The following is a 25739-nucleotide window of genomic DNA, read 5'->3' on the forward strand; positions in this document are numbered from 1 at the left end:
AAAACAGGAACAAACACCGTTTGGCTCCGAAGCGAAAAGCTGAAGATGCAGTGCACCTGCTGCTCATTATATACCCGCGCTGCAAGGTGAGCAGCTGATGCATATGATTGCATGCCAATGTGCATTGGCTCGTTTTAGTTACACTCGAAGTAGATTGGCCTCTCTAGCGAGATTCCTATTCGTCGATCTGTCCGACTGTCCAATCTGTACACATGGCTCCCACTAGTGGTACGCAGAGGAATCGCTGAATTAAATATGAATTGGCTGTGATGGGAAGAGGTGGAGGTGGATAAATTGTGAAAAGATCAACAAAACTGCTATCGTGGCTTCAATCTGGTAAGAGAAGTGTGGATTAGGAGGAGAAAGAGTCAAGAACAAGAAGTGAAGAAGACAAAAGTGAACCAAGCACAGGTGCTAACAGCAGGGGCGGAGCCAGGGGGTGGCCAGGGGTGGCCTAAGCTTGGCCACCCCGCTCACAACCGCTGTTTCTGTCTACTTTTTTGTTGACAAGAGTTGCGTTTGTTTAAATGCAGAACCGCCTCTTAAAGAGCACAAAAACGGGAGACTTTTTAGACGTGCATTCCGACTTCGCCTCAGGGCCAGGCGCAAGTCAGAGCACGGAAAAGGTGCAGGTGATGACAAGGGAGCTTCATTTGAACAACAGTGAACTGCGGTCAGATGAGATTGTCAGGATATGGCGGTAAAACTCAGAAAAATGAACATAACTGTCCAATCAGCCGTTATACTGTGATCAAGGCACGCATTCAAGAATTGCATGCGCAAATGCGCCGACACGCGCAGCATAATTACTTTATTATAGCTTAAATAAAGCGCAAAAGAAACTACGAGCAATGGCCGTCGTTGTTCTGTTGTAAGTTAAGTCATGAAATTACCAAACATGTGATTAAAGCTGCCTCAAAACTGTGTATGCATTTATTTGTTGACATGGTTTTAAAGCTTGTTATCCAATTTGTTTGAATGTATTCCAAACGCGATTGAATGTACAGGTAGGGCTGCACGATTAATCGCATGCGATTGTCATGCGTGTCTCGTCAGTAAAGCCGGTTCTGTGATTAGCGGTAAATGTCCATCACCTGCTTTCAAATGGAGCGGCACTTAATATACAGAGCCGTAGTTCGCGGACAAGCTATGCAATATTGCGTTCATAACCGCATGTGATTCATCTGCAATTATGAACACAATATTGTGTAGCTTGTCCGCGAACTACGGCTCTGTATATTAAGTGCCGCTCCATTTGAAATCACGTGATGGACATTTACCGCTAATCACAGAACCGGCTTTACTGACGAGACACGCATGACAATCTCATGCGATTAATCGTGCAGCCCTATGTACAGGTTTGTGTCTCGTTATTCTATTAATAACTACTGATTGATTTTGCATTTCTATCAGAAATTAAGAATTATTAATGTCATTGTAGATAGTGTTGCAAATATAAGCTATCTAATACTTCAAATCTCAAGGTTAAATCAGAAGATTTTTTTGTACAAATGTTTCTGTAACAGTTGCCAAAAATAATATATAGCTCCACTGGTTTTTAACAAATTTTAAAAAAAAAAAAAAAAAAAAAAAAATCAAAACATCCCCCCTCTGTTTTTTTTTCACACCCTGAGCTTACGTAAATGTTTCTCAACTGGTGGGTTGCAAGACAGCGCACGCTTTTCAATCACGCACAAATACATAACCGCAGTGTTGATGTTCAAACTGTGCATTTACATGTTTAACAATAATAAATATACTTATTTATTTGGAATAAACTGCCTCGTTTTTGAACTTTAGCTGAATAGTTAGGCCTACTACGCTACTGTATTTAAATGTTGGTCATTATGGTGGTACTTGGAGAGAGAAATATTTTCTTAGGTGGTACTTGGTGTAAAAAGTTTGTAATTAATTTTGACCGCATTAGTTATTTTTGCTACTCATGGCAAGTGTTTTGCTTTTCTTTGCTTTACCCCAGGCTTAAAGTAAAAAGATGACTGTGAAAAACAGTAGTATAATTGAAATAAATACATTTATGGTGAGGTTACTACATTCTCATGTCAATCCGTGTTCATTTTGACCACGAACAACGCACTGTCACTTTAAGTCAGCACTCTAACCTGTAAATATAGGCACCACAAAAAATATGTGCCACATACGCACTGCAGACGGAGTATGTGTGAACCTGGTGGCAGTACAAACTACAACTGCCAGACATTACCCTATGCCAGGGTCATACATTAACTTTTCCATTAAGGGGCTCCTTGCAATTGATTTGCAGGGGCTTTTTTTACCTTCATAAGCGCAATTTTTATGATTACCTGTGTTGTGTTTTATGTTAAATACTTAAATTTAACCAATTACTTAAATTAATCAGAATCCTGTAGGCTATAGACTGTTACCAATATAATTTATCATTGACAAAATCCATCTTTACACTGCAAACGTGGAACAGAAGCTGCATTTGAAGTAGCATTTAAATGTTTATTTACACAGACTGTTTAATGTTACTCATTAATTATAAAATTACAGGAACTCATTCCAGGGTCATTATTATCAATTAAAGTGATAGTTCGTTCAAAAATGAAAATTATCCCATGATTTACTCATCCTTCAAACCATCCTAGTTGTATCTTCTTTCAGACAAACATGCCCTGACATTTGTGCTTTTTTCAGTTGTTCATAAACATATTAATGGAAAAAGTGTCATTACACTGTATTCAGCACAAACTAGGCTACAATAATATGTAAGGAACATGTATGTACATGTTTGTGTTTTTGAAGGAATAACATTTATGCGTGGTTATTGAAAAAACAAAAAACTTAAGTCACTGAAATAAAGCAAAAAAAAAAAATTTAAATCTGTGTTCACAAGACTTCTGGGTATTGGAGGTTGTAGACTAGAGTTTTTGCTTCAAAATGAGGTAAAAATTATGCTGCCTGCTTGTTCATATAAAACAATAGAGAGATTTAAATTTTATAAAACATCTTTGGTCAAGAAACACAGTATGCGTGGAGGCGTGAATCATCATGAATAATGGGTGATTCTCACCTGAGAAGACAAAAGAATCGCATAAAGAGCTCTAATGACCTGCATAAATAATGAGCTCTTTCAGACAGGTAGGCTGTGAAAAAACCCTCTGTGATCATGTCTCAAAGCTCATCATGGTGTATATAAAACATACAGAAAAAACAGCAATACTGTGAAATATTATTACAATTTAAAATAATGGTATTCTATTATATACTTTAAAATATAATGTATTTCTGTGATGCAAAGTGTCTGAACAATTATGTTACCTCTGTGGGATTTCATATATCCTTTTAGCTTAACCCTTTAAGACCTGAAGGCTTTTTTAGAGGTTTTTTTTCTGAGCGACACACACAAAAGTAAAGACTCATAACTCCAAAACTGTAGCAAGGAGAGTCAAAAGGTAGGTATCATTTGACAGAACAATTTATATTTTAAGAAAATATAAATTACATTACATTTGGACATTTTTGTCCTGAGAAACAGCTGATAAAAGACAAAAAATATATACAATTTTTAAAAATAATTAAATAATAATATATACTTTTTTTATTATTTGACATGGAATAACTCAGGAATGCAATAAGATCGGATAAAAATTCTTTTTTGGCGATGCTCTCCTACATGTGTGCTGCATCTGGTTCACATTTTGTGGTGATAGCATAAAGTTTAGTTTACTAAATTGTTATTAATTTTTTTCGCAGCCAGATGGCGCCAACGGGCAGTAAACTCCAGTTTAGAGGCACTTCTCAGCAGTCGTTAGGAGTTTTTCAAAATGGTTAGATGCATTAAAAAGAGATTCTAAGCTTTAAAATGATATCTATTTTGTGTTATTCCACGTTCGAAAACAAACATGGATGGGTCCAGAAACATTGGATACACACTGCATCCCGGAGAGATGAGAGACATGTTTTTAGCAAAGTATGTTAAAGGTGCCGTAGAACGTCTTTTTAAAAGATGTAATATACATCTAAGGTGTCCCCTGAATGTGTCTGTGAAGTTTCAGCTCAAAATACTTATTTTTTTAACTGCCTATTTTGAGGCTTAATTATATATGCACCGATTCCTTGCGTGGCCCCTTTAAATGTCGTGCTCCCCCGCCCACAGAGCTCACTCTTGCCTTAACCAGCATAAAAAAATTTCACACAGCTAATATAACCTTAAAAATGGATCTTTACAAAGTGTTCATCATGCAGCATGTCTGATCGCATAAGTACAGTGTTTATTTGGATGTTTACATTTTATTCTGAATGAGTTTGATGGTGCTCCGTGGCTAAAGCTAATTACACACTGTTGGAGAGATTTATAAAGAATGAAGTTGTGTTTATGAATTATACAGACTGCAAGTGTCTAAAAATGAAAATATCAACAGTCTTGTCTCCGTGAATACAGTAATAAACGATGGTAACTTTAACCACATTTAACAGTACATTAGCAACATGCTAACAAAACATTTAGAAAGGCAATTTACAAATATCACTAAAAATATCATGATATCATAGATCATGTCAGTTATTATCACTCCATCTGCCATTTTTCGCTATTGTCCTTGCTTGCTTACCTAGTCTGATGATTCAGCTGTGCACAGATCCAGACGTTAATACTGTCTGCCCTTGTCTAATTCTTGAACATGAGCTGGCATATGCAAATATTGGGGGCATACATATTGATGATCCCGACTGTTACGTAACATTCGGTGTTATGTTGAGATTCGCCTGTTCTTCGGAGGTCTTTTAAACAAATGAGATTTACATAAGAAGGAGGAAACAATGGTGTTTGAGACTCACTGTATGTCATTTCCATGTACTGAACTCTTGTTATTTAACTATGCCAAGATAAATTCCATTTTTAATTCTAGGGCACATTTAAATCATTCCGTGAGTAATATCTTGTGATCAACACATTATATTATGTTGATTTTGGGTTCATTCTAATCGTGAGAATCTGCTTTAAATATTGATGTGCCATTTTCTATGATCTGTGCATTTTTCATGAAGTCATGAGCATGTGAAATATACATATTTGTATTCAGTTAGCGGCTGTGCTATTTTTGTTTTAAACGCATAATACTCAGACTCATTAGAGGATGAAAACAATGCAACAGAAGCATGTTGGAGGCTTGATATGAAAGTTTAAAGTCTCAGGTTTTGTATGCAAAAAGAATTTTTGTGCTACCTATATGGATTCAAGTTTTATTGGCTCTTAAAGAGAGACACACAAATGGGAGCGCCGATGCTCCATCCGGTCTTAAAGGATTAAAAGCATGCACATTTGGAGAATATTGATGGATTCTCATATGTTTATGTCAATTTGCTATACAGAGGAGTAATATTTATTCAGTATTTATTGTCATCACTGTGAGTGCTGGATACTGTGTTTTCAATTCATATTGCAGCCGGAGGGCGCTCTGTGCACATTGAGTCCACAAATTAATCTAAAGAAGAACAGGTAATTCCAGAAACTAACGGCATGTCTTCCAGAGGTCGCTAACCATTGCTTTAACATACAGATAAACACTTTTTAAGACAATAAATACATGATTGAGACGATGTATACATGTATTGCCTCAGAATTTGCGTCTGAATAGCGCTCGTTCTGTGGCCGTGGCCGCATTAGTGGATAATGAGCTGAATCACGGGCGTCTGACATGTGTCTCTTTTCATACAGGTTACATAAACACAGAATTTTTATGTAAAAAAATTTTAATAGAAATTTTATGAAAAAAAATCCTACAAAACGCGCCGGCGCGTTTCCCGACTCAAAATAACCTGGCTCTTCTAAACTTTATAATGGTCAGTGATGGGAATAATGGCATTATAAATAAACGTTATAAATAGCGTTACTAACGCTGTTACTTTTTTCAGTAACGAGTAATCAAACGAATTACTTTTTCTCCCATTACAACGGCGTTACCATTACTGACAAAAAAAAATGCTGCGTTACTATAATTGAGCTCACTGAAGTGGTAGGTTAGTAGGCTCTCTCTCAGCATAGGACCTGCAAAGTGTTTTCTCTGGTGTGTGTTGGGGTAAGTCATGCACAAATATAATTTTAAACTGATAATAATGTATGCGTCACGATTTCCGTCAGTTCCTGGGCTCCAATTCCCATAATCCTCCCTGCCAGTCACATGCACACACTCCACACCAATCACCCATTGCCACATACAGCTAAGCTCATCATCTGGACTATTTAAGACTCACTCACACATCACCTCATTGTGAAGTCTTGTTTAACCTGTGTTGCAATTCTGAGCATTATTATCCTGTCTGCCTGTCTGTTATTGCTCCTGCCTGTTACCCGTTATCGACCCGTTGCTGCCTGCCTTTGACCCTTGCCTGGTATTCTGTTCTGTGAGTGATATCTGCCTGTCCTGATCTACTGCCTGTATTCTGACCACGATTCTGCCTGTCCCTTGCTGTTCTTGTTTGTTCCTGTTTGACCCTGCCTGTACGACCACACTCACTTTTAATAAAGCTTGCAAATGGATCCCTGCCTGAGTCCCGTCCCGTTACAGTATGATGCTTTGTGTGTGTGTGTGTGTGTCAGAGCATGCGAGCGGAGCGCGAGCTCAAACCAGAATACCCTTTGTGACATGCTGGATTGAAAATATGTGAAATAAGTTTTTTTTAGTCGACTAGTAGTTGTTCACTTAAGCCATATTTGACTAATCACATTTATTTTTTTATTATTTTTTTTATTTCAAGGACAAATGCTATTGCTTGTACAGAGATTGTATTTTTTACATTTTCAATCCCTCCCCAACCAACCCAGAACAATCTGCCTTACATGATATTCATTAATAGTAATTAAGTACAAAATTAATTAGTACAAAAGATGATGAAAATAATAATAATGATAACAATGATACTGTTACGTTACAGAGGGGTCGGACACAGAGATATACAAGTAAGTAGTCTTTATTTGAACCAGTGACAGCAGTGCAGAGGTGAAGTGATGGTAATGATGTTGATGATAGAGATGAATAGAGATAGTTACAGTCCTTTCTGTTTTCAGATGAATGAGTCTTTGGAATCGCTGGAGCTGGAGATCACTGGAGACAAAGGAGCACTCACACATGGACAAGGAACACACTGGGAGAACGGGATACACAGGAGACAGGTAAGTAGAGATCGGGGAGTCCTTTGAGGTAAGCATCAACGTGAGTATCTGCGAACGAGACCGGACATGGAGTGCTGTGTGTGAGTGCTCTTTGTAGTGGTGCTGATGAGTGTGATAATGACGTGCAGGTAGCGGTGATCAGTACTCTGGTGATTGAGTGCGCTTGGAGCCTGACGTGTCTGTGACAGTACCCCCCCCTCCACGGCCTGCTCCTGAGGGCCGAGGACCCCGACGTCGTGGTGGTCGTCCTCTTCCACGCGGGGCAGGTCGGTCAGGGTGGCTGTCGTGGAAGGTTTGAAGCAGGTTAGGATCGAGGATGTCGTTTCTTGGAACCCAGGAACGTTCTTCAGGGCCATAGCCTTCCCAGTCCACGAGGTACTCCAGTTGACCACCACGGCGCCGGGAGTCCAAGATCTTGTGAACCTCGTATGCTGCGCCGTCCTCCAGGATGAGTGGAAGGGGGGGTTCGGCGGCTGCCACATCAGGCCCTGTGGAAACAGAAACAGAAGGGTGGTGAGGCTTGAGTAGTGAGACGTGGAAAGTGGGGTGAATGCGATACTCAGGAGGGAGTTGGAGCTGGTAGGTGACCGGGTTGATCTGCTTGATGACGGGGAATGGGCCAATGAACCTGGGACTCAGCTTTTTGCAGGGCAGACGCAGTCTGATGTCCCGTGTAGACAGCCACACCTTCTGTCCGGGCTGGTCAACTGGAGTGTTGGAACGCCGAAGGTCAGCCATCATCCTGCGTCTGCGCAGGGCTCGTTGCAACTGATGGTGTGCTGAGTCCCAGACCCTCTCGCTCTCTCGGAACCAGTAATCCACAGCTGGTACGTTCGATGGTTCCCCGTTCCAGGGGAACAGTGGGGGTTGGTAACTGAGTACGCACTGGAAAGGAGTGAGTCCTGTAGTCGGTTGCCGTAAGGAGTTCTGCGCGTACTCGGCCCAACCCAAGTACTGGTTCCAAGAGTTCTGGTGGCCATGACAGAAGGTACGGAGGAAGCGGCCGATCTCCTGGATCTTCCTTTCCGTCTGCCCGTTCGACTGAGGGTGGTATCCAGAAGTCAGACTGACGGCCACACCTAGGAGCGAATGGAAGGCTTTCCACACTCGAGAGATGAACTGCGGTCCTCTACCGGACACAATATCTTCAGGAATTACGAAGTACCGGAATACATGGTTGAATAGCAGCTCAGCAGTTTCCATGGCAGTAGTTAAGCCTTTCAGTGGGATTAGACGACATGACTTGAAGAAACGATTGATGATTACAAGGATGCAGGTATTTCCATCATATGCTGGAAGGTCGGTGATGAAATCGACTCCTAGGTGTGACCAGGGTCGATTTGGAACGGGCAGAGGATGGAGCTTGCCGGATGGTAGATGGTGTGGGCTCTTCGAGATGGCGCACTCCCTGCAGCCCTGCACGTACCTTCTGACATCCACTGCCATGTTTGGCCACCAGAAGCGTTCTTTTAGCAACGAGAGGGTTTCATTGACCCCCAGGTGACCAGTGCCAAGTGACGTGTGGGCTTAATGGATGGTTTGAGTGCGTCATGACCGGGTGATGTAGAGCAAGCCTGGCGGGCAACCCGGCGGAGGGTTCGTGGAGGCATTGGAGGAGGGTATGGTCTCCTCCGACCACGTGATCGGACTGACAATGAGGGAACTTGGAATGATCAGTTCAGGTTCTTCGGACTTTTCTTCTGGAGCATGGAGACGGGAGAGAGCTTCAGCTTTCACGTTCTTTGAACCTGGACGATAGGAGATGGTGTAATGAAATTGGGAGAAGAACATGGCCCAGCGGGCTTGTCTAGGATTCAGTCTTTTAGCAGCACGGAGATATTCTAGGTTCTTATGATCAGTAAGGACCAGAAACGGATGTTTGGCTCCCTCCAGCCAATGCCTCCACTCTTCCAAAGCCAACTTCATGGCTAGAAGTTCTCTTTCACTGATGTCATAGTTGACCTCCGCCGGGTTGAGCTTGCGGGAGAAGAAGGCGCATGGATGGAGCCTACTTGGTGTCCCCTGCTGCTGCAAGAGTACCGCTCCCACTCCGGTGGTAGAGACGTCCACCTCCACGATAAAGGGCAGCTCTGGATCGGGGTGGACGAGGAGGGGAGCGGTAGTGAAGGCTTCCTTGAGGAGATTGAAGGTGTTGGTGGCAGCTGGAGTCCAGGACAGAGACTTGGGCTTATGACGGAGGAGACTGGTGAGAGGATGAGTGATGGAGCTGTAGTTCTTGATGAATCGACGGTAGAAGTTGGCAAATCCAAGGAAGCGCTGTAGTTCTTTTATGGTGGAAGGTTCTGGCCAGTTGGTGATCCATCCGGATGCCACTGTGGTCGATGACATAGCCCAGGAAATGTACAGATGACTGGTGGAAGGAACATTTCTCAGATTTCAGGAACAGATGGAATTGACGAAGACGGGTGAGGACCTCCGCAACGTGTTGGCGATGTTCAGCCAGGCTCCGGGAGTAGATAAGTATGTCGTCGATGTATACCAACACAAACCGGTTGAGGAACTCCAGGAGCACCTCATGAATGAAGTCCTGGAATACGGAGGGGGCGTTGACCAGGCCATACGGCATAACGCGGTACTCGTAGTGGCCAGTAGGTGTAATGAAGGCGGTCTTCCACTCGTCCCCCTCGCGTGTCCGGATGAGGTTGTACATGCTGCGGAGGTCCAACTTCGTGAACACAGTGGCACCACGGAGATGTTCCAGGGCCGCCGGGACGAGAGGAAGGGGATAATGGAACTTAACTGTGATCTTGTTGAGTGAGCGGTAATCAATGCAGGGCCTCAAGCCTCCGTCCTTTTTTGCCACGAAGAAGAAGCAGGGGAAGTAGACGGGCAGATGTAACCTTGATCGAGGGCCTCTTTGATGTATTCCTCCATGGCCTTCTCCTCCGGGAGGGATAGTGGATAAATTTTACCTTTAGGCACTGGTTCACCCGGAAGCAGATCGATGGCACAGTCCCATGGCCGGTGTGGAGGCAGCTTAGAGGCTCTCTGTGGGCAGAAAACATCACTGAAGGGGGCGTAACACTCAGGGATGTCGATGGAGCGTTTCTCCACAGGACTCTCGATGGATGTGGCACAGATGGAAAGTTCGTTGGAAAGAGCTCGTGGAATGGGAAGTTCAGAGAAGCAATGTGAGAAACAGGTTTCGCCCCACTTCAGGATTTCGCCAGTTCTCCAAGAGATGGTGGGATTATGCTGCTCCAGCCAGGGCCGCCCTAGAACCACGTCAGCGGTGGAATCCTCCAGAACCAGCAGATGTATCGATTCCATGTGAAGTAGTCCAACTCGTAGCTGGATGGGTCCCACCACACGACGGACTTGCTTACGGCTGAGGGGTTTGCCAGTTATGGAGTTGATCTGGTAGATAGTCGGAGACGGAGAGGTCTTGAGACGGAGTTGCCAGCAGAGGGTGCCAGAGATGAAGTTGCCGGCTGACCCCGAGTCGAGGAGCGCAACCACTGTAAGTGATATACCAGCAGCAGTAAGGTTTACAACAGTGGTGAGTGGTTTCATTTTACGTAGTGAAGGAATAATAGCACTCACCATGAGGCAAGGTGGTCGTGTGGGGCATGCCGAGATAGCATGCCTGGGCGCACCACAGTATAGGCAGAGGTTCAGGGTCAGCCGACATTGGCGCTCAGAAGGAGTGAGGCGAGAATTTTCGACTTCCATGGGTTCATTGGCTGGCTCTGGGGAGCTGACGGGTTCGGACCGGCAGAGGAGTGAGGTAGAAAGTGACTGGCCCTGGTGTTCTTGAAGACACGCATGCATACGAGTGGCGCAGCGGATGGCAAGCTGGATGAACTTCTCTAAGCCGATGGAATCCTCATATGCAGCGAGATGCAGCCGCACCCGAGGCTCCAATCCTTGGCGGAAGGTGGTAATCAAAGCCTGTTCATTCCATCCACTGACAGCAGGTTATTGGTTATACCCTATTTGAGGTTATAGGGTTTCTCACCAGCAGACGAGTCAGAGATCGGTTTTCCGAACACCTCCCAGAAATGGGAAATAAAGGCAGAATACGACTGAGTGACAGCACCACGTTGAGACCAGATGGAGTCTGTCCATTTCACTGCTTTGCCGCTTAGTTGGGAGATGAGGAACGCTATTTTGGAGGTGTCGTTCGGGTACAAATAAAGTAGTCTTTATTTGAACCAGTGAGCATAGACAGCAATGCAGAGGTGAAGTGATGGTAATGATGTTGATGATAGAGATGAATAGAGATAGTTACAGTCCTTTCTGTTTTCAGATGAATGAGTCTTTTGAAACGCTGGAGCTGGAGATCGCTGGAGACAAAGGAGCACTCACACATGGACAAGGAACACACTGGGAGAACGGGATACACAGGAGAAAGGTAAGTAGAGATCGGGGAGTCCTTTGAGGTAAGCATCAACGTGAGTATCTGCGAACGAGACCGGACATGGAGTGCTGTGTGTGAGTGCTCTTTGTAGTGGTGCTGATGAGTGTGATAATGACGTGCAGGTGGCGGTGATCAGTACTCCGGTGATTGAGTGCGCTGTGATTGGTGGATGTTGGAGCCTGACGTGTCTGTGACAGATACAATATTAAAATAAAATAAGATAATAAAAATATGCCACAGTTAGACACTGGCAATGTTATTAAAAAAATAAAAAAATAAATAAAAAGAGAGAGAAAAACAGTTGGACACCACAATCAAAAGTGTAACCATGATACAACAATAAACACAAGCCCTACATGTTTACACATGTAAATACCTGGAGAAACACCTGAAGCACTTGTGCCAAAGCATCAAAGACCATGAGTTTGTAATATATATATATATATAAAAAAGGTTATAGTACCTATGTAAATCCCACTACTCCCCAGGAAGAACATTTATGGCAGAGAAATAGGATAATAAGGGTTGCCAGACATATGAAAATTTATGGGAACGTCTAATTGAATATTTAATCTTTTCCAAATGAAGGTATAACATCAGATCCTGAAGCCAATGCGATACTTTAGGTGGGTTTGCAGATTTCCAATGTACTAACACCCGTCTGCGAGCCAATAAGAATGCAAAAGCAATAATGTTTAGTTGTCTTCGAGTCAGATTCGATTCAGCGGTTGGAGCACCAAATATAGCAAATTCAGCACATGGCTTCAGTTGTACGTTACATATTTGAGAGAGTGTATCAAATATGGTTGACCAGTAAACAGTAAGTGTAGGGCACATCCAAAACATGTGAGTCAGATCAGCTTCTTCAGTGTGACATCTTATACAGGTCTTATCAAAAGTAGGATTAAAAGAAGCAATCCTTACCCTGCTTAGGTGCACACGGTGCAAAACCTTAAACTGTATAAGACTCAATCGGGCACAAGAGGTACTACCATTCACTCTATGGAGGGCATTGCTCCAGAACTCCTCTGAGAATACTGTTCCAAGCTCTTTTTCCCATCCACTTTTAACTTTGTCTATTCCTACACTTTTTAAAGACATGAAAATTGTATATATTCTTAAAATAAAACCTTGTAGATGGAGGGGAGCTTCAAACAGAGAGTCTGCAGGAGACTTAGATGGAATATGTGGAAATGATGGGCTTTGGGCATTCACAAAATGTCGTATCTGAAAATAACGAAAAAGGTCAGTTTGATTAAGATTGAATTTGGAACGCAAATCATTAAAACTAGCAAAATGACTATCAATATAAAGATCACCAAATTGAGCGATGCCCTTATCATGCCATTGTTTAAATGCAGAGTCTAGTTTGGCAGGGAGGAATGCATGATTAGTGCATATTGGGCTCTGAAGCAAAAGTGCTTGTCTCAACTGCAAATGTTGGCGTAGCTGAGTCCAAATTTTAAGAGTAGAAGGAACAAACGGATTTGATGTATAGACCTTATGTAGCCCCGCCCCTTTTCAGCATTGCGCTCGTTGTCTTTTGACTTCCGGTTTGTATTTCCACAGCGATATTACATTTATGAATGAACTGCTCGTTTTAAAATCTTCCCGACCTACTGACATTTGTTAAGACATCTGCTTTAAACATAACAATGCTCATGATAACTTTCATTAACTCTACAACAAGCAAATCCACTTAACCAACTAATTATTCTTTGACAGCGATGCCATAGAAATGTACAGAGCTACCGCAAAACGGAAGTTCAAAGACAATTTTATAAAGATGGCGGCGCGCTTGTTTCTCTGGTAAATAAGGTCTATATTGTGCTATTTTAATAGGTAGGCTAGATGTTAATAGGGCTTGTAGAGAGGTTGCTGTGCAGGATTTAGATTCTGTTTCACACCAATCAGTGGTACCTGATGGGTGCATCCAGTAGACTATCTTTTGAACTTGAGCTGCCCAATGATAGTATAAGAAACTAGGGAGAGCTAAACCCCCATCACTCCTATGCTTCTGGAGAAACTCTTTCCGATTCCTAGGGGTTTTTCCATCTCATATAAAATTAGAAATAAGTTTGTCTAATCTTTTGAAAAAAGCTTTGGATAGGAAGACGGGTAGGCATTGAAATAAATATAAGAATCTCGGGAGAACTGTCATTTTAACACAGTTTACCCTACCAGCCAGGGTTTGATGAAGAATCCTCCATTTTTGAAGATCAGATTTAAGTTTGATCAAAAGAGGAGTAAAGTTATCTTCAAATAGTCCTTTAAAGTTATGTGCAATATTGATGCCCAGATATTTAAACCCAGATCTTGCCAAGCGAAAGGGGAATGCAGAGTCAGGCATTTGCCTGGCAAGTGTGTTAACAGGCATGCATTCACTTTTAGAGATATTCAATTTATAACCTGAGAAAGTCCCAAAATTGTGCAAGATTTTGATAATATCAATGATGCATGATGAAGGATCTAAGATGTAAAGAAGCAAGTCATCAGCGTATAATGAGAGCTTATGCTCAACACCCCATCTGTTTATACCATGAAAAGAAGGTGTGGATTTTAATACCAGAGAGAGTGGTTCAATTGCAATTGTAAATAGAAGGGGGCTTAATGGGCACCCCTGCCGAGTGCCCCTTTATAGCGAAAGTTTTTTGGATCGGCATTTATTAGTAACCACTGAAGCAACTGGGGAAGTATACAGAAGACGGGTCCACTCTATAAATCTGGGGCGGAATCCAAACTTATTCATAGCAAAAAAAGATAGTCCCATTCCACCCGATCAAATGCCTTTTCGGCATCCAGCGAAACTACAATTTCAGGGGTGTCCTGGGATTGGGGAGTGTAAAGAACATTCAAAAGACGACGAACGTTAGAGAAGATGTGCCGACCTTTTATAAAACCAGTCTGATTAGCTGAAATGATACTGACCAAGGGAGACTCTAATCGAATAGCCAGTAATTTGGCTAAGATTTTGGCGTCTGCATTTAACAAAGAAATTGGTCGATATGAGCTACATTGTGTTGGGTCTTTCTCAGGCTTCAATAGAAGTGTAATCAGTGCTTCGGTAAGGGACTTTGGTAAAGTTCCTTGGGACAAAGAATATTCAAACATATTAAGCAAGAGTGGAGACAATTTAGAAGAAAACGTCTTATAGAATTCGATCGGAAAGCTATCAGGCCCCGGGGCCTTGCCGCTTTGCAACACTGATATGGCCGCAGATATTTCTTGTAGCTGAAGGGGATGATCTAAATCTTTTTTTATGTTCCAATGAAATAGTAGGGACATTTATGATGTCAAAAAACTCTACCAATTTAGACTGATCCTTAGGGGTTTCTGATTTATAAAGGCTAGAATAAAAGTTCATAAACGTGTTATTAATTGTAAGGGGATCAATAGTTAAATCCCCACCATCATTTGTGATTTGAGAAATATGTTGAGCTGATGATCTGGATTTAAGCTGATGGGCTAAAAATCGACCAGCCTTATCACCTTGCTCATAGAAAAAAACGGAGAATAAGCCGTTCTGTGTGACTTGATGAAATTAAATTATATTGGGTTTGAAGATCAATCCTTTCTTTATAAAGTTCTGGTGTAGGAGAAGTAGAGTATTGGCTGTCAATTTTGGATATCATCTCAATTAGCTGTTGCCTTTTCCTTTCCCTCTCTTTGTTAATTAAATCAGTATTTGATATAATGTCCCCCCTGCGCACTTCTTTCAGCGTCAGCGTCAGCGAATTTTAAAAAATTGTCAATTGAAGAGGATACTGCAAAATGAGTTATCTGACAATAGTGAAGAATTAAATCGCCATATGTGGTTCGTAAAATTAGATGGAAAGGAGAGATCTAGTAATAAGGGAGCATGATCCGATTCTACAATAGCAGAATATTCAACTCCCTTTACTGAAGAGAGTAGATTTTTGTCGATAAAAAAGTAGTCAATTCTTGAGTAACAATGGTGTACATGTGAAAAAAAGAGTAAACCTTATTATGGGGGTTGTAGAAGTGCCAATCTGGCTCAAAAAGGCTGAGATTTAATTTGCCATTTTGGAAGGGGCCTGCGGTTTTGCGTTGGAGCGGTCCAGATTTGGGTCCATTACACAATTTAGATCACCACCTAAAATCAGATAATGTGAATTAAAGATAGGTAAAGCAGCAATCAGCTGATTTACAAAATTATTATCATCCCAATTAGGGCCGTAAACATTCACCAGCAAGACCTGGGTATGAAATAGTTTTCCAGACACCATGATAAAATGACCCTGAGGGTCAGCAATAACTTTAGAGGCAGAGAACTGAATTTTTTTTGTGCATTATTATAGCTGTTCCTCTTGCCTTAGCATTAAATTTAGAATGGAAATGTGACCCACCCATGGTTTCTGCAACCTAAGATGATCTGAATTGAGTAAGTGTGTCTCTTGAAGGAAGATAATATCGGATTTAAGATGCTTAAGGTGGGAAAAGATTTTTGACCTCTTTATAGGACCATTAAGACCTTTAACATTCCATAATGTAAACCTAATACACGACTTTCCTGTCATTCCTGTTTAAACATTGGACATAGTTCACTATAAAAAGATAAACACTGCACCTGTGGCATAGACAAAACTGGTACCCAGCTAAATTTCTCACCCCAAAACAAAACGAAAACAAGTGGAGTATCCATTGAAAAAAACAAAAAGGGAAAATAAAAGAAAAACACAATCAATAAGGCAGTAAACCAACCCATGAACATTAGAACACTCTTTCCTATGTTTACCTCCCCAACTGAGGTAAGCTGCAGGACTCCTATAACCCCATTGTACTCCCAGTAACTCTTCATTATCCACTCAACTTTTAATGTTCTTAAATGCAGCACGCTTCTTGGAGAGTGGGTCAGGATAGAATCTGAGAGTCTTCCCTCAATACTGCAGCTCGTGTTGCCTAGCCCAGCGCAAAGCTCGTTCCTTCTCCTGGAATCGATGAAAACATACGATAATGGGTCTTGGAGGTAGGCCATCTCTGGGTTTAGGTGCTGATCCGCGATGTGCTCTTTCCAGTTCTGGTGGTTTCTCGAACACCTGATCCCCCATGACGTCTTTCAGTAGATCAGAAGTGAACTTAATTATGTCCCTTCCAATTTCACTGTCCTCAGGCACATTTATGATCCGAAGATTTGCCCTGCGTGAACGATTTTCCAGATCGTCCAAACGGTCTAACAGCTTTGTTTTTAAGCGTTGTTCTCGTTGGTTGTTTTTAACGCAGCGATGTCTACCTCCGCTTTAACAAGGGCCTCGAAGTTTTCTCCTGCCATACTTTCCACAGTTGTGAGACGCTTTCCGAACACATCCACTGTTTCTTGAAACAATTCTATGGATAGTTGAATTGGTGCTAGGGAAGACTTGATTAACGCACTCATATCCTCTTTCAGATATTCTCGCTGTTTTTCCAGCTCCGTAGTCAGCATACTCAAAGAAAAATCCTCATTAGCCTCTGGTGCAGCCACCGCCATTTTAGCTAACTTGCTGCTTATGGAAGTTTTCTTCGAATCTTGATCAGTTTTCGTTTTAGAGTTAGGCATTTGGCTACCGCACCTGTATTACAGCCCCCTAATGTGTGTCTGACCTGTTATAGAAGACAGTTATTAATATTTAATTTGAAGTTGTCGGGATGCTCACACACATGCGTCCTCTGCCTACATTGCTCAAACCAGAAGTCTGACTAATCACATTTATATTAATTTCTTAAATACTGGAGAGAATAAACCATAATAATGAGCATTTACGTAATATAATCTATAGCACTCAAGCGCATATACAAAGCTTGCCATAAAGAACCGGCAAAAATAATGATTATGAATGTGACAAAAAACAGCAAGGAGACATTTTAATTGTGTATTAATAAACTAATGTTTTGTTAATCAGTGTCGGCTGCAAAGATGTTCACATTGCTGACTCTCATCTTCTGCTCATAGTGGACGCGCCTAGAGAGAGAATGCACATTTCATTTGGATTAGTCTACATAATCAGACTAGCCTATTTCTTTTCATTTTCAATTATTTCATTTTCGTTAAAGTAGATATTTCAAACTTTCTATAGATATATTTCTCATGTCTATGAGGAAAGCAGCCTATACGTTGAGTTTCTGGCCTATAAGACGCGCTGCAGTTCACGCGCCAGTGATCGCGCCTGCGCACCCATGTCAGGATTAAATTGTCAGCTATATTTGCTTCTTATTTATTAAATCCAGGCAATTGGTTGATGAAACATTGATTCAAATTAAGATACAATTTTTACAAAACGAAATTCACTTTAAAGAATGGCTTTCTACAAAACAAAACTTAATGAAGTGGTCAAAATCATGTCTCACTCACTCCATGTCTCCTGATTTATTGCGCATCTTATGATGTATCTTACTCATGCTGTTCACTTTTCATAATCAAATAGATGGATTTAAAACATAACATAGGACTATTTAAACATAAATATGAAACTATGTTTTCTTTAATGGCTACCAACACGTAGCCTATACTACAGTGCAGAAAAATGTCATGTCGTGAGCAAGAGCAGATCAAGAATAATTTATTTTTAGACTTATATTTAATATTGGGGCATCCAAGTTATTTGGCATATTTAATTTTTTTTTAAAAGTAACACAATAGCTACTATGGTAATTAGTTACTTTGGCCTGGTAATTAGTTACTTTTATTATGATGTAACTTAGTTACTAACTCCATTACTATTTGTGAGAAGTAACTTTTTAAAGTAATGTGCCCAACACTGATAATGGTAGTGAATAGGGCTGCAACAACTATTTGATAAAATCGATAATCAATAATGATAATCATCGACAACGATTCTCATTACCCATTAGTTGGGTCTGCCCACCGTGCTCGGAAGAGTTATACAGCACTGAATAACGAGGCTGAATCCAGCTTCTTATTGACGCTATCCGGTCCACCTTAAAAGACGCGACGCTTCTGCGTTTGTAGCTTCTTATTCACCCTCAATTTAGGGACAGTGCGGTTTTTCTCTTTTTCGCGCTTTTTTAAGGTAACACCGAAATATCAGTAAAAATTACTGTAAAATTACAAGGGTATATAAAAAACAATTACATCATTCTTTTTGCACGTCATCCTTTGAATGCATTAATGAATCGATTGAATAAAAAAATTATTCAAGCAAATATTACAGATTTCAATATCACAAGGTAACTAGAGACTGTACCAGCTCCAGCTTGGATCCAGCCTCTTATAAAGACTTCAGATGAAGGACTCCAGAACATCAAACATGGATGATTATACAAAATGATCATGTTATCATTGCTTTGCATGCACACTACTTTTGCTTAAAAGAAGTAAATACTACAATTTGTATATCTTGCAACTGTACATTCTGATATCATCTCATAAAAGAAGACTATTGTGTTTTTGTCACATAGAAACATAAATTTGCTGTAAAGCTTCTTTTGAAATATAGTGAAAAGCACTATACAAGTGAATGTGAATTAAATTACCTTTGAGGGTGCATTAAAAGTTGCACTAGAGCCATATTCCCAATGCACTTGACTGTCACCTTGCAAATCTTTAGACATTTTTACTGTAGCATTTTAAAGTTATGGACACATGATTTTGACAAATGTGACAATACAGTTACAGGAGAAATTGCATTATTGGCCCAGTTGGAGGCGCTATATCTCAGCTACCTTAGAGGGTGCGTTAAAAGTTGCACGGGAGCCATATTCCCAATGTCCTTGACTGTTATCTTGCAAATTTTTAGACATTTTTACTGTAGCATTTTAAAGATATGGACCCATGAATTTGAGAAATGTGACAATACAGTTACAGGAGAAAATGCATTATTGGCCCAGTTGGAGGCACTATATCTCAACTGCCTTTGAGGGTGCGTTAAAAGTTGCACTAGAGCCTTATTCCCAATGTACTTGACTGTCACCTTGCACATTTTCAGACATTTTTACTGTAGCATTTTAAAGATATGGACCCATGAATTTGACAAATGTGACAATACAGTTAAAGGAGAAATTGCATTATTGGCCCAGTTGGAGGCACTATATCTCAGCTACCTTAGAGGGTGCGTTAAAAGTTGCACTGGGGCCTTATTCCCAATGTACTTGACTGTCACCATGCACATTTTCAGACATTTTTACTGTAGCATTTTAAAGTTATGGACACATGATTTTGACAAATGTGACAATACAGTTACAGGAGAAAATGCATTATTGGCCCAGTTGGAGGCGCTATATCTCAACTGCCTTTGAGGGTGCGTTAAAAGTTGCACTAGAGCCTTATTCCCAATGTACTTGACTGTCACCATGCACATTTTCAGACATTTGTACTGTAGCATTTTAAAGATATAGACCCATGAATTTGACAAATGTGACAATACAGTTAAAGGAGAAAATGCATTATTGGCCCAGTTGGAGGCGCTATATCTCAGCTGCATTTGAGGGTGCGTTAAAAGTTGCACTAGAGCCTTATTCCCAATGTACTTGACTGTCACCGTGCACATTTTCAGACATTTTTACTGTAGCATTTTAAAGATATGGACCCATGAATTTGACAAATGTGACAATACAGTTACAGGAGAAAATGCATTATTGGCCCAATTGGAGGCGCTATATCTCAGCTGCCTTTGAGGGTGCGTTAAAGGTTCTACTGGAGCCGTCAAGTACATTGGGAATCAGGCCCCAGTGCGACTTTTAACGCACCCTCAAAGGTAGCTGAGATATAGCACCTCCAACTGGGCCAATAATGCATTTTCTCCTTTAACTGTTTTGTCACATTTGTCAAATTCATGGGTCTATAACTTTAAAATGCTACAGTACAAATGTCTGAAAATGTGCATGGTGACAGTCAAGTACATTGGGAATAAGGCCCCAGTGCAACGTTTAACACACCCTCAAAGGCAGCTGAGATATAGCGCCTCCAATTGGGCCAATAATGCGATTTCTCCTGTAACTGTATTGTCACATTTGTCAAATTCATGGGTCCATAACCTTAAAATGCTACAGTAAAAATGTCTGAAAATGTGCATGGTGACAGTCAAGTACATTAGGAATAAGGCCCCCATGCAACTTTTAACGCACCCTCAAAGGCAGCTGAGATATAGTGCCTCCAATTGGGCCAATAATGCAATTTCTCCTGTAACTGTATTGTCACATTTGTCAAATTCATGTGTCCATAACTTCGTAATGCTACAGTACAATTGTCCATAATTGTGCATGGTGACAGTCAAGTGCATTGGATATAAGGCTCCAGTAGAACCTTTAACGCACCCTCAAAGGCAGCTGAGATATAGCGCCTCCAATTGGGCCAATAATGCAATTTCTCCTGTAACTGTATTGTCACATTTGTCAAATTCATGGGTCCATAACTTCGTAATGCTAAAGTAAAAATGTCTGAAAATTTGAATAGTGACATTCAAGTGCATTGCGAATAAGGCCCCAGTGCAACTTTTAATGCACCCTCAAAGGTAATTTAATTCACATTCACTTGTATAGTGCTTTTCACTATATTTCAAAAGAAGCTTTACAGCAAATTCATGTTTCTATGTGACAAAAACACAATAGTCTTCTTTTATGAGATGATATCAGAATGTACAGTTGCAAGATATACAAATTGTAGTATTTACTTCTTTTAAGCAAAAGTAGTGTGCATGCAAAGCAATGATAACATGATCATTTTGTATAATCATCCAAGTTTGATGTTCTGGAGTCCTTCATCTGAAGTCTTTATAAGAGGCTGGATCCAAGCTGGAGCTGGTACAGTCTCTAGTTACCTTGTGATATTGAAATCTGTAATATTTGCTTGAATTATTTTTTTATTCAATCGATTTATTAATGCATTCAAAGCATGACGTGCAAAAAGAATGATGTAATTGTTTTTTATATACCCTTGTAATTTTACAGTAATTTTCACTGATATTTCGGTGTTATTTACATTTCAGAATAGTTTATTATTTTTTCTGAAAATAGACAATAGTAGCATAAAAAGCGTGAATAAGAGAAAAACCACACGGTCCTTCAAGTTGAGCTGATGACACGTTCAATAAACAAAGAATACTACAATTATATTTTATGTGCCTTTATATTTTTGCAGCCTATATTTCGCGGATATATCAGTGTTATCAATAGTTTATTTTCCTTTAATTATGAAAATAGATACAAAAAGCTACACAATACCTTAAAAAAGAGCGAAAAAGAGAAAAACCGCACTGTCCCTAAATTGAGGGTGAATAAGAAGCTACAAACGCAGAAGCGTCGCGTCTTTTAAGGTGGACCGGATAGCGTCAATAAGAAGCTGCGAATAAGAAGCTGGATTCAGCCTCGTCACTGAATAACACATTTCTGTGGACAAAAATGCATCTAAAACAGGGCCGGGTCTAGGGGGGGGCTAGGAGGGGCAATGCCCCCCCCCCCCCCCCCCCCCGGATTTCTCTTGTGCCCCTCCAACATCCTCAGGATACTCGTTTTTTTGTGATAGCACACAAAATGTAAAAAAATATATTCACACTAAATTAGTTACATATGTGAATTACTAGAAACATTGTGCGGTTGTATTTTTCTGGCGCGCCTCGCGGCGCGCATCCTTTTACAGTTCTCCCTCACAGACACGCTCAGCACTTCAGGTGCTCACACCATACTAGAATTGCCATAATTACAAGATTTCAACTTGTAAAAAGCATTCATGGCCTCATCCACATCCTTTTTCTAAGACGTTTTCCAAGACTCTTGCACACCTTATCTGATCACTTCTCAAGACAGCCATTAACAATCACATGAGCAGATGACATGCAGCTCCTTTATAAATGCGTTCTAGTCTCTATTTAAACGCACACACACCATTAACTCATTGCTACACGATCATGGAACACTTGAGAATTTAGCTTGGAATTTTAAAATTGTAATTTCCAAGTCATGAAAAATCTCGAAAATGAATAAATTAAAAACTAAAAAAAATATAGATGTAACTATTCTAGTAAAATATAAAATAGTTTTGCTCAGTTATGTTCAGCTCTAGAATATTCTATCAGCATATTGCGCTATTTGTTGAATAGTAGCCTATTATTTGATGTGATAACACCTTTCAGAATCTGCAAAATATCAATAATTTAAAAAATAAATAAATAAGTGAGATCAAAAATAGTTTTTTTATTTAGCACTGCAACAAAAATGTATTATTATGGGATGTTTACATATAGTCCACAATATATAATATCTGCCTTTACACAAATTAAGCAGTTCAAAAGTTTACATACACTTAATTTATTCTCAGTACTGTGTGTCATTAATTTACAACTTTTTTATGATTTTCTTTATGATAAGTCCCATGTTTGGGACTCTTCTCATACCCAACTGTTACAAATGGTGAAAACATTTACTGATACTCCAGAAGGAAACAATGCATTAAAATTCAGGGGGTATAAACATTTGCACAGGATGGTTGGAGGGTAAATTGTTTTTATTTTGTCTTCTTGAAAGTATTTTATAAAGCTTTTGTAGGACAGAACTAAAAAAAAAAGTAGATCTTTAAATAAAATAAGAACTTCCAGTCTTATTCCATGAAAAAGGCACGGAAAAGGAAAGAATCATGCAACCAGGTCTTCTAATGGTTTAAATTTCTTCAATGAACCAAGTTCTCTTCCATTTTTAAATTTGACCATTCTTCAAACATGAGAACTCTTTTATTTTCAGCTTCAAGCTAATGCATTAGTGTACTGGCTTGTCTGTGTCAGGCGTTTTGACAGATGCATGTGCGTCCTCAGCGCAAAACGTTCATTCTACCTCTATATCCTTATCTGTAAATGTTACAAATTCACGCGAGCATTTCCATTTTGCATAAAGGCTCGTCCTGACAGTCTGTGTTAAACTTCAAACTTTACTGAATGAGCGCCGGCTCGCATACCCGCGTTAGACAGACGAACGTAGGAGAGAGGGGGACAATATTCAGCACAAAAATATTCATTTTGCTGAATATCTGTTGTTTGAAGTTAAATTGTCATTCAAGTATTTTATAAGAGTAGTAACTGTGAAGGGAGAACAACATGTTTAAATGTAAGAGGTTTCTTATAGTCTATTTACAGGATAAAGATATGACAGTAAGAGGTGACTGTGTCCAGAGTGAATGTGTGTGTTTCTGCTGAACATTTATCTTGCGTGTTACACTGAGTTTGTGTTTTTCTTTATTATCTTTATTACTATCTTCATTTTCAATGTAGAGATTTAAACAGTGCTAAAGTTATTAGACATCTGATACCCAATGTAAGGTTTGTGCCACAGGTCAGGGCAGCCTAAACTATCAGTATAGTACTAAAATCATTTTTCATGTTTCTGTAATGGTTAATCCACCAGTATGTATAAGCTCTTTAGTTACAGCAGTATTTCTAAAGCTACAACATATTTATTGTTGTTATCCATGAGTTTTTGATTTGACTGTTTTACAAGAAAGGCAGGAAAAAGTAAAACACTTCATAGTTGTTGGTTTTCTTTTTTTCAGATTTCAGATTTCACATTTTTTTTTGATATTATGTGTGAATATTATTTAGAAACTATTTAGTTGTTTCAGTTTGTTATTTTACTAATGAATGGCAATGCCATTTATTAAGTGCTTTAAACAAGTTTTTGATAGAATCCTAAAATATTTGTGTTCTCTCTTTATTATGACAGGTCGTCTAATAAATTAGGCACTGTATGTTTCCATAGCATTCAATTGGCACATTTGTTTGAAGTACATGGGCACGTTGGTCAATATGTCATTCGTCACGTCAGAGGTTGCACTTCCGCGGCTTGTCGACTAAGTTGACTTGCGTATGGATGTTTGCCAGAAGCTGGTTATTATAGTTTATAAACAGGGATGCACACAACGTTTTAAGCCTGGTTCTCATGAGAGTATTTAGAGATTGGAATTGGTACTCAAACTTAACATCATCTTCCTCACTGTCCTCAATTTCAACTGTAGTACAGGACGATTTTGCTGTCTCCTGGACGGTGGAGGTGGATGCACTTCCCTGGTTAAGTCTACGATGGGCTGTCTGCATCCATAGCTCTACTGCTGCCTCTGGGTCAAATGTATCTGTAGTAGTGCTGGGCGATATGGCCAAAAAGTCATATCTCTGTATTTTTTGGTTAAATGGTGATATACGGTATATATCTCTGTATTTTCCACATTTTTCTATTTGGATTTAGAAAAAAAAAATATGTATTTACGTTTTAAAAATCTTAATTTAACATCCTGCCTAATGTTGTCCTACAAACAGTTTTTATATTGAAATCTATTAATACAAATATAGTGAATGTAACCATGTAGTCTGATGCTTGTTGCACACAAACACAAACAGTTTCGATGTGTCGGTATTTGATGACCAACCAACCGCCTGCAGCAGTCTTGCCCTGGCAGTATTGCGGGGAAAGCCATGCAACACACCCGAACTTTTAAACCACAAAAACAAAGACCCATGAACCCCTCTCTCCTCTACTGCACGATCTAACAGTTTGACATGTCTGTAATTTGAAAGAATCATATGGTGTCCTGAATAATTTAGAGATGGTGTCTTCTGATAGGATAAGAAAACTCAGTCTCATTAATAATTATAAGACACCGATGCATCATCGAAGTGTTATCATGCACCGCTACATCACCACCTGTGACGTGAACTCTGGTTAATTTTGAGATTTTTTCCGCTATTTTCGTCTAATCTAAACACTTTCCCTCTACAATTAAATCTAACAGATGCTAACATTATACTCAGAGATGTTCAACACACATACATCTGTTAAAATCTCAGAAAATTTAGTTTAGGGTTTCATGACCCTTTAATCCAAGGAAATCAGAGGTAAACTCTCTGTTGCTGGACACAGACACAGTGTAGACAATGTCCTGCTCTGTTTTTATGTCCTCCGGCCCGTCAAAAAGTACCCAGCTAACAGGGAACTTTTCCATAACTTTCACTAACGTTATGTAAAAGTTTTGCAAATGTTAGAAAAAAACATTTCTAAAATAATGTTTCAGGAACATTTCTTATATTTCTTATATTTCTTTCTTAACATTATACAATTCTTATAATGTTTTCATAGTTAAAATACATTCTCATAACGTTGAGAGGAAACATTCTTAGAACAACATTGTTGGAGCGTTCTTACCATGTTATTTGTACTTGACTGATGTTCTCATAATGTTGAGCAAAAACGTTCTCATAACAACATTCTTGTAAC

At 39.9% G+C, this 25739-nt stretch overlaps 1 protein-coding gene across 4 annotated transcripts in view; it reads left to right on the forward strand.

Annotated features, from left to right (window-relative positions):
- The window catches only part of LOC137017021 (NACHT, LRR and PYD domains-containing protein 3-like), a 114107-nt gene that overhangs the window by 65027 nt on the left and 23341 nt on the right, over positions 1-25739 (forward strand). The window contains exon 10 of one of the 4 annotated variants that reach the window (XM_067380916.1): positions 7049-7146. The exons of the other annotated variants lie outside the window; for them this stretch is intronic. Coding sequence (XP_067237017.1) covers positions 7049-7052 — 4 coding nt within the window. The 3' untranslated portion in view covers positions 7053-7146. Of the gene's footprint in view, positions 1-7048; positions 7147-25739 lie in introns of those variants that run through there. 4 annotated transcript variants of the gene reach the window in all.

The sequence above is a fragment of the Chanodichthys erythropterus genome, chromosome 3 (assembly GCF_024489055.1).
Source record: "Chanodichthys erythropterus isolate Z2021 chromosome 3, ASM2448905v1, whole genome shotgun sequence".
NCBI classification, from domain to species: domain Eukaryota; kingdom Metazoa; phylum Chordata; class Actinopteri; order Cypriniformes; family Xenocyprididae; genus Chanodichthys; species Chanodichthys erythropterus.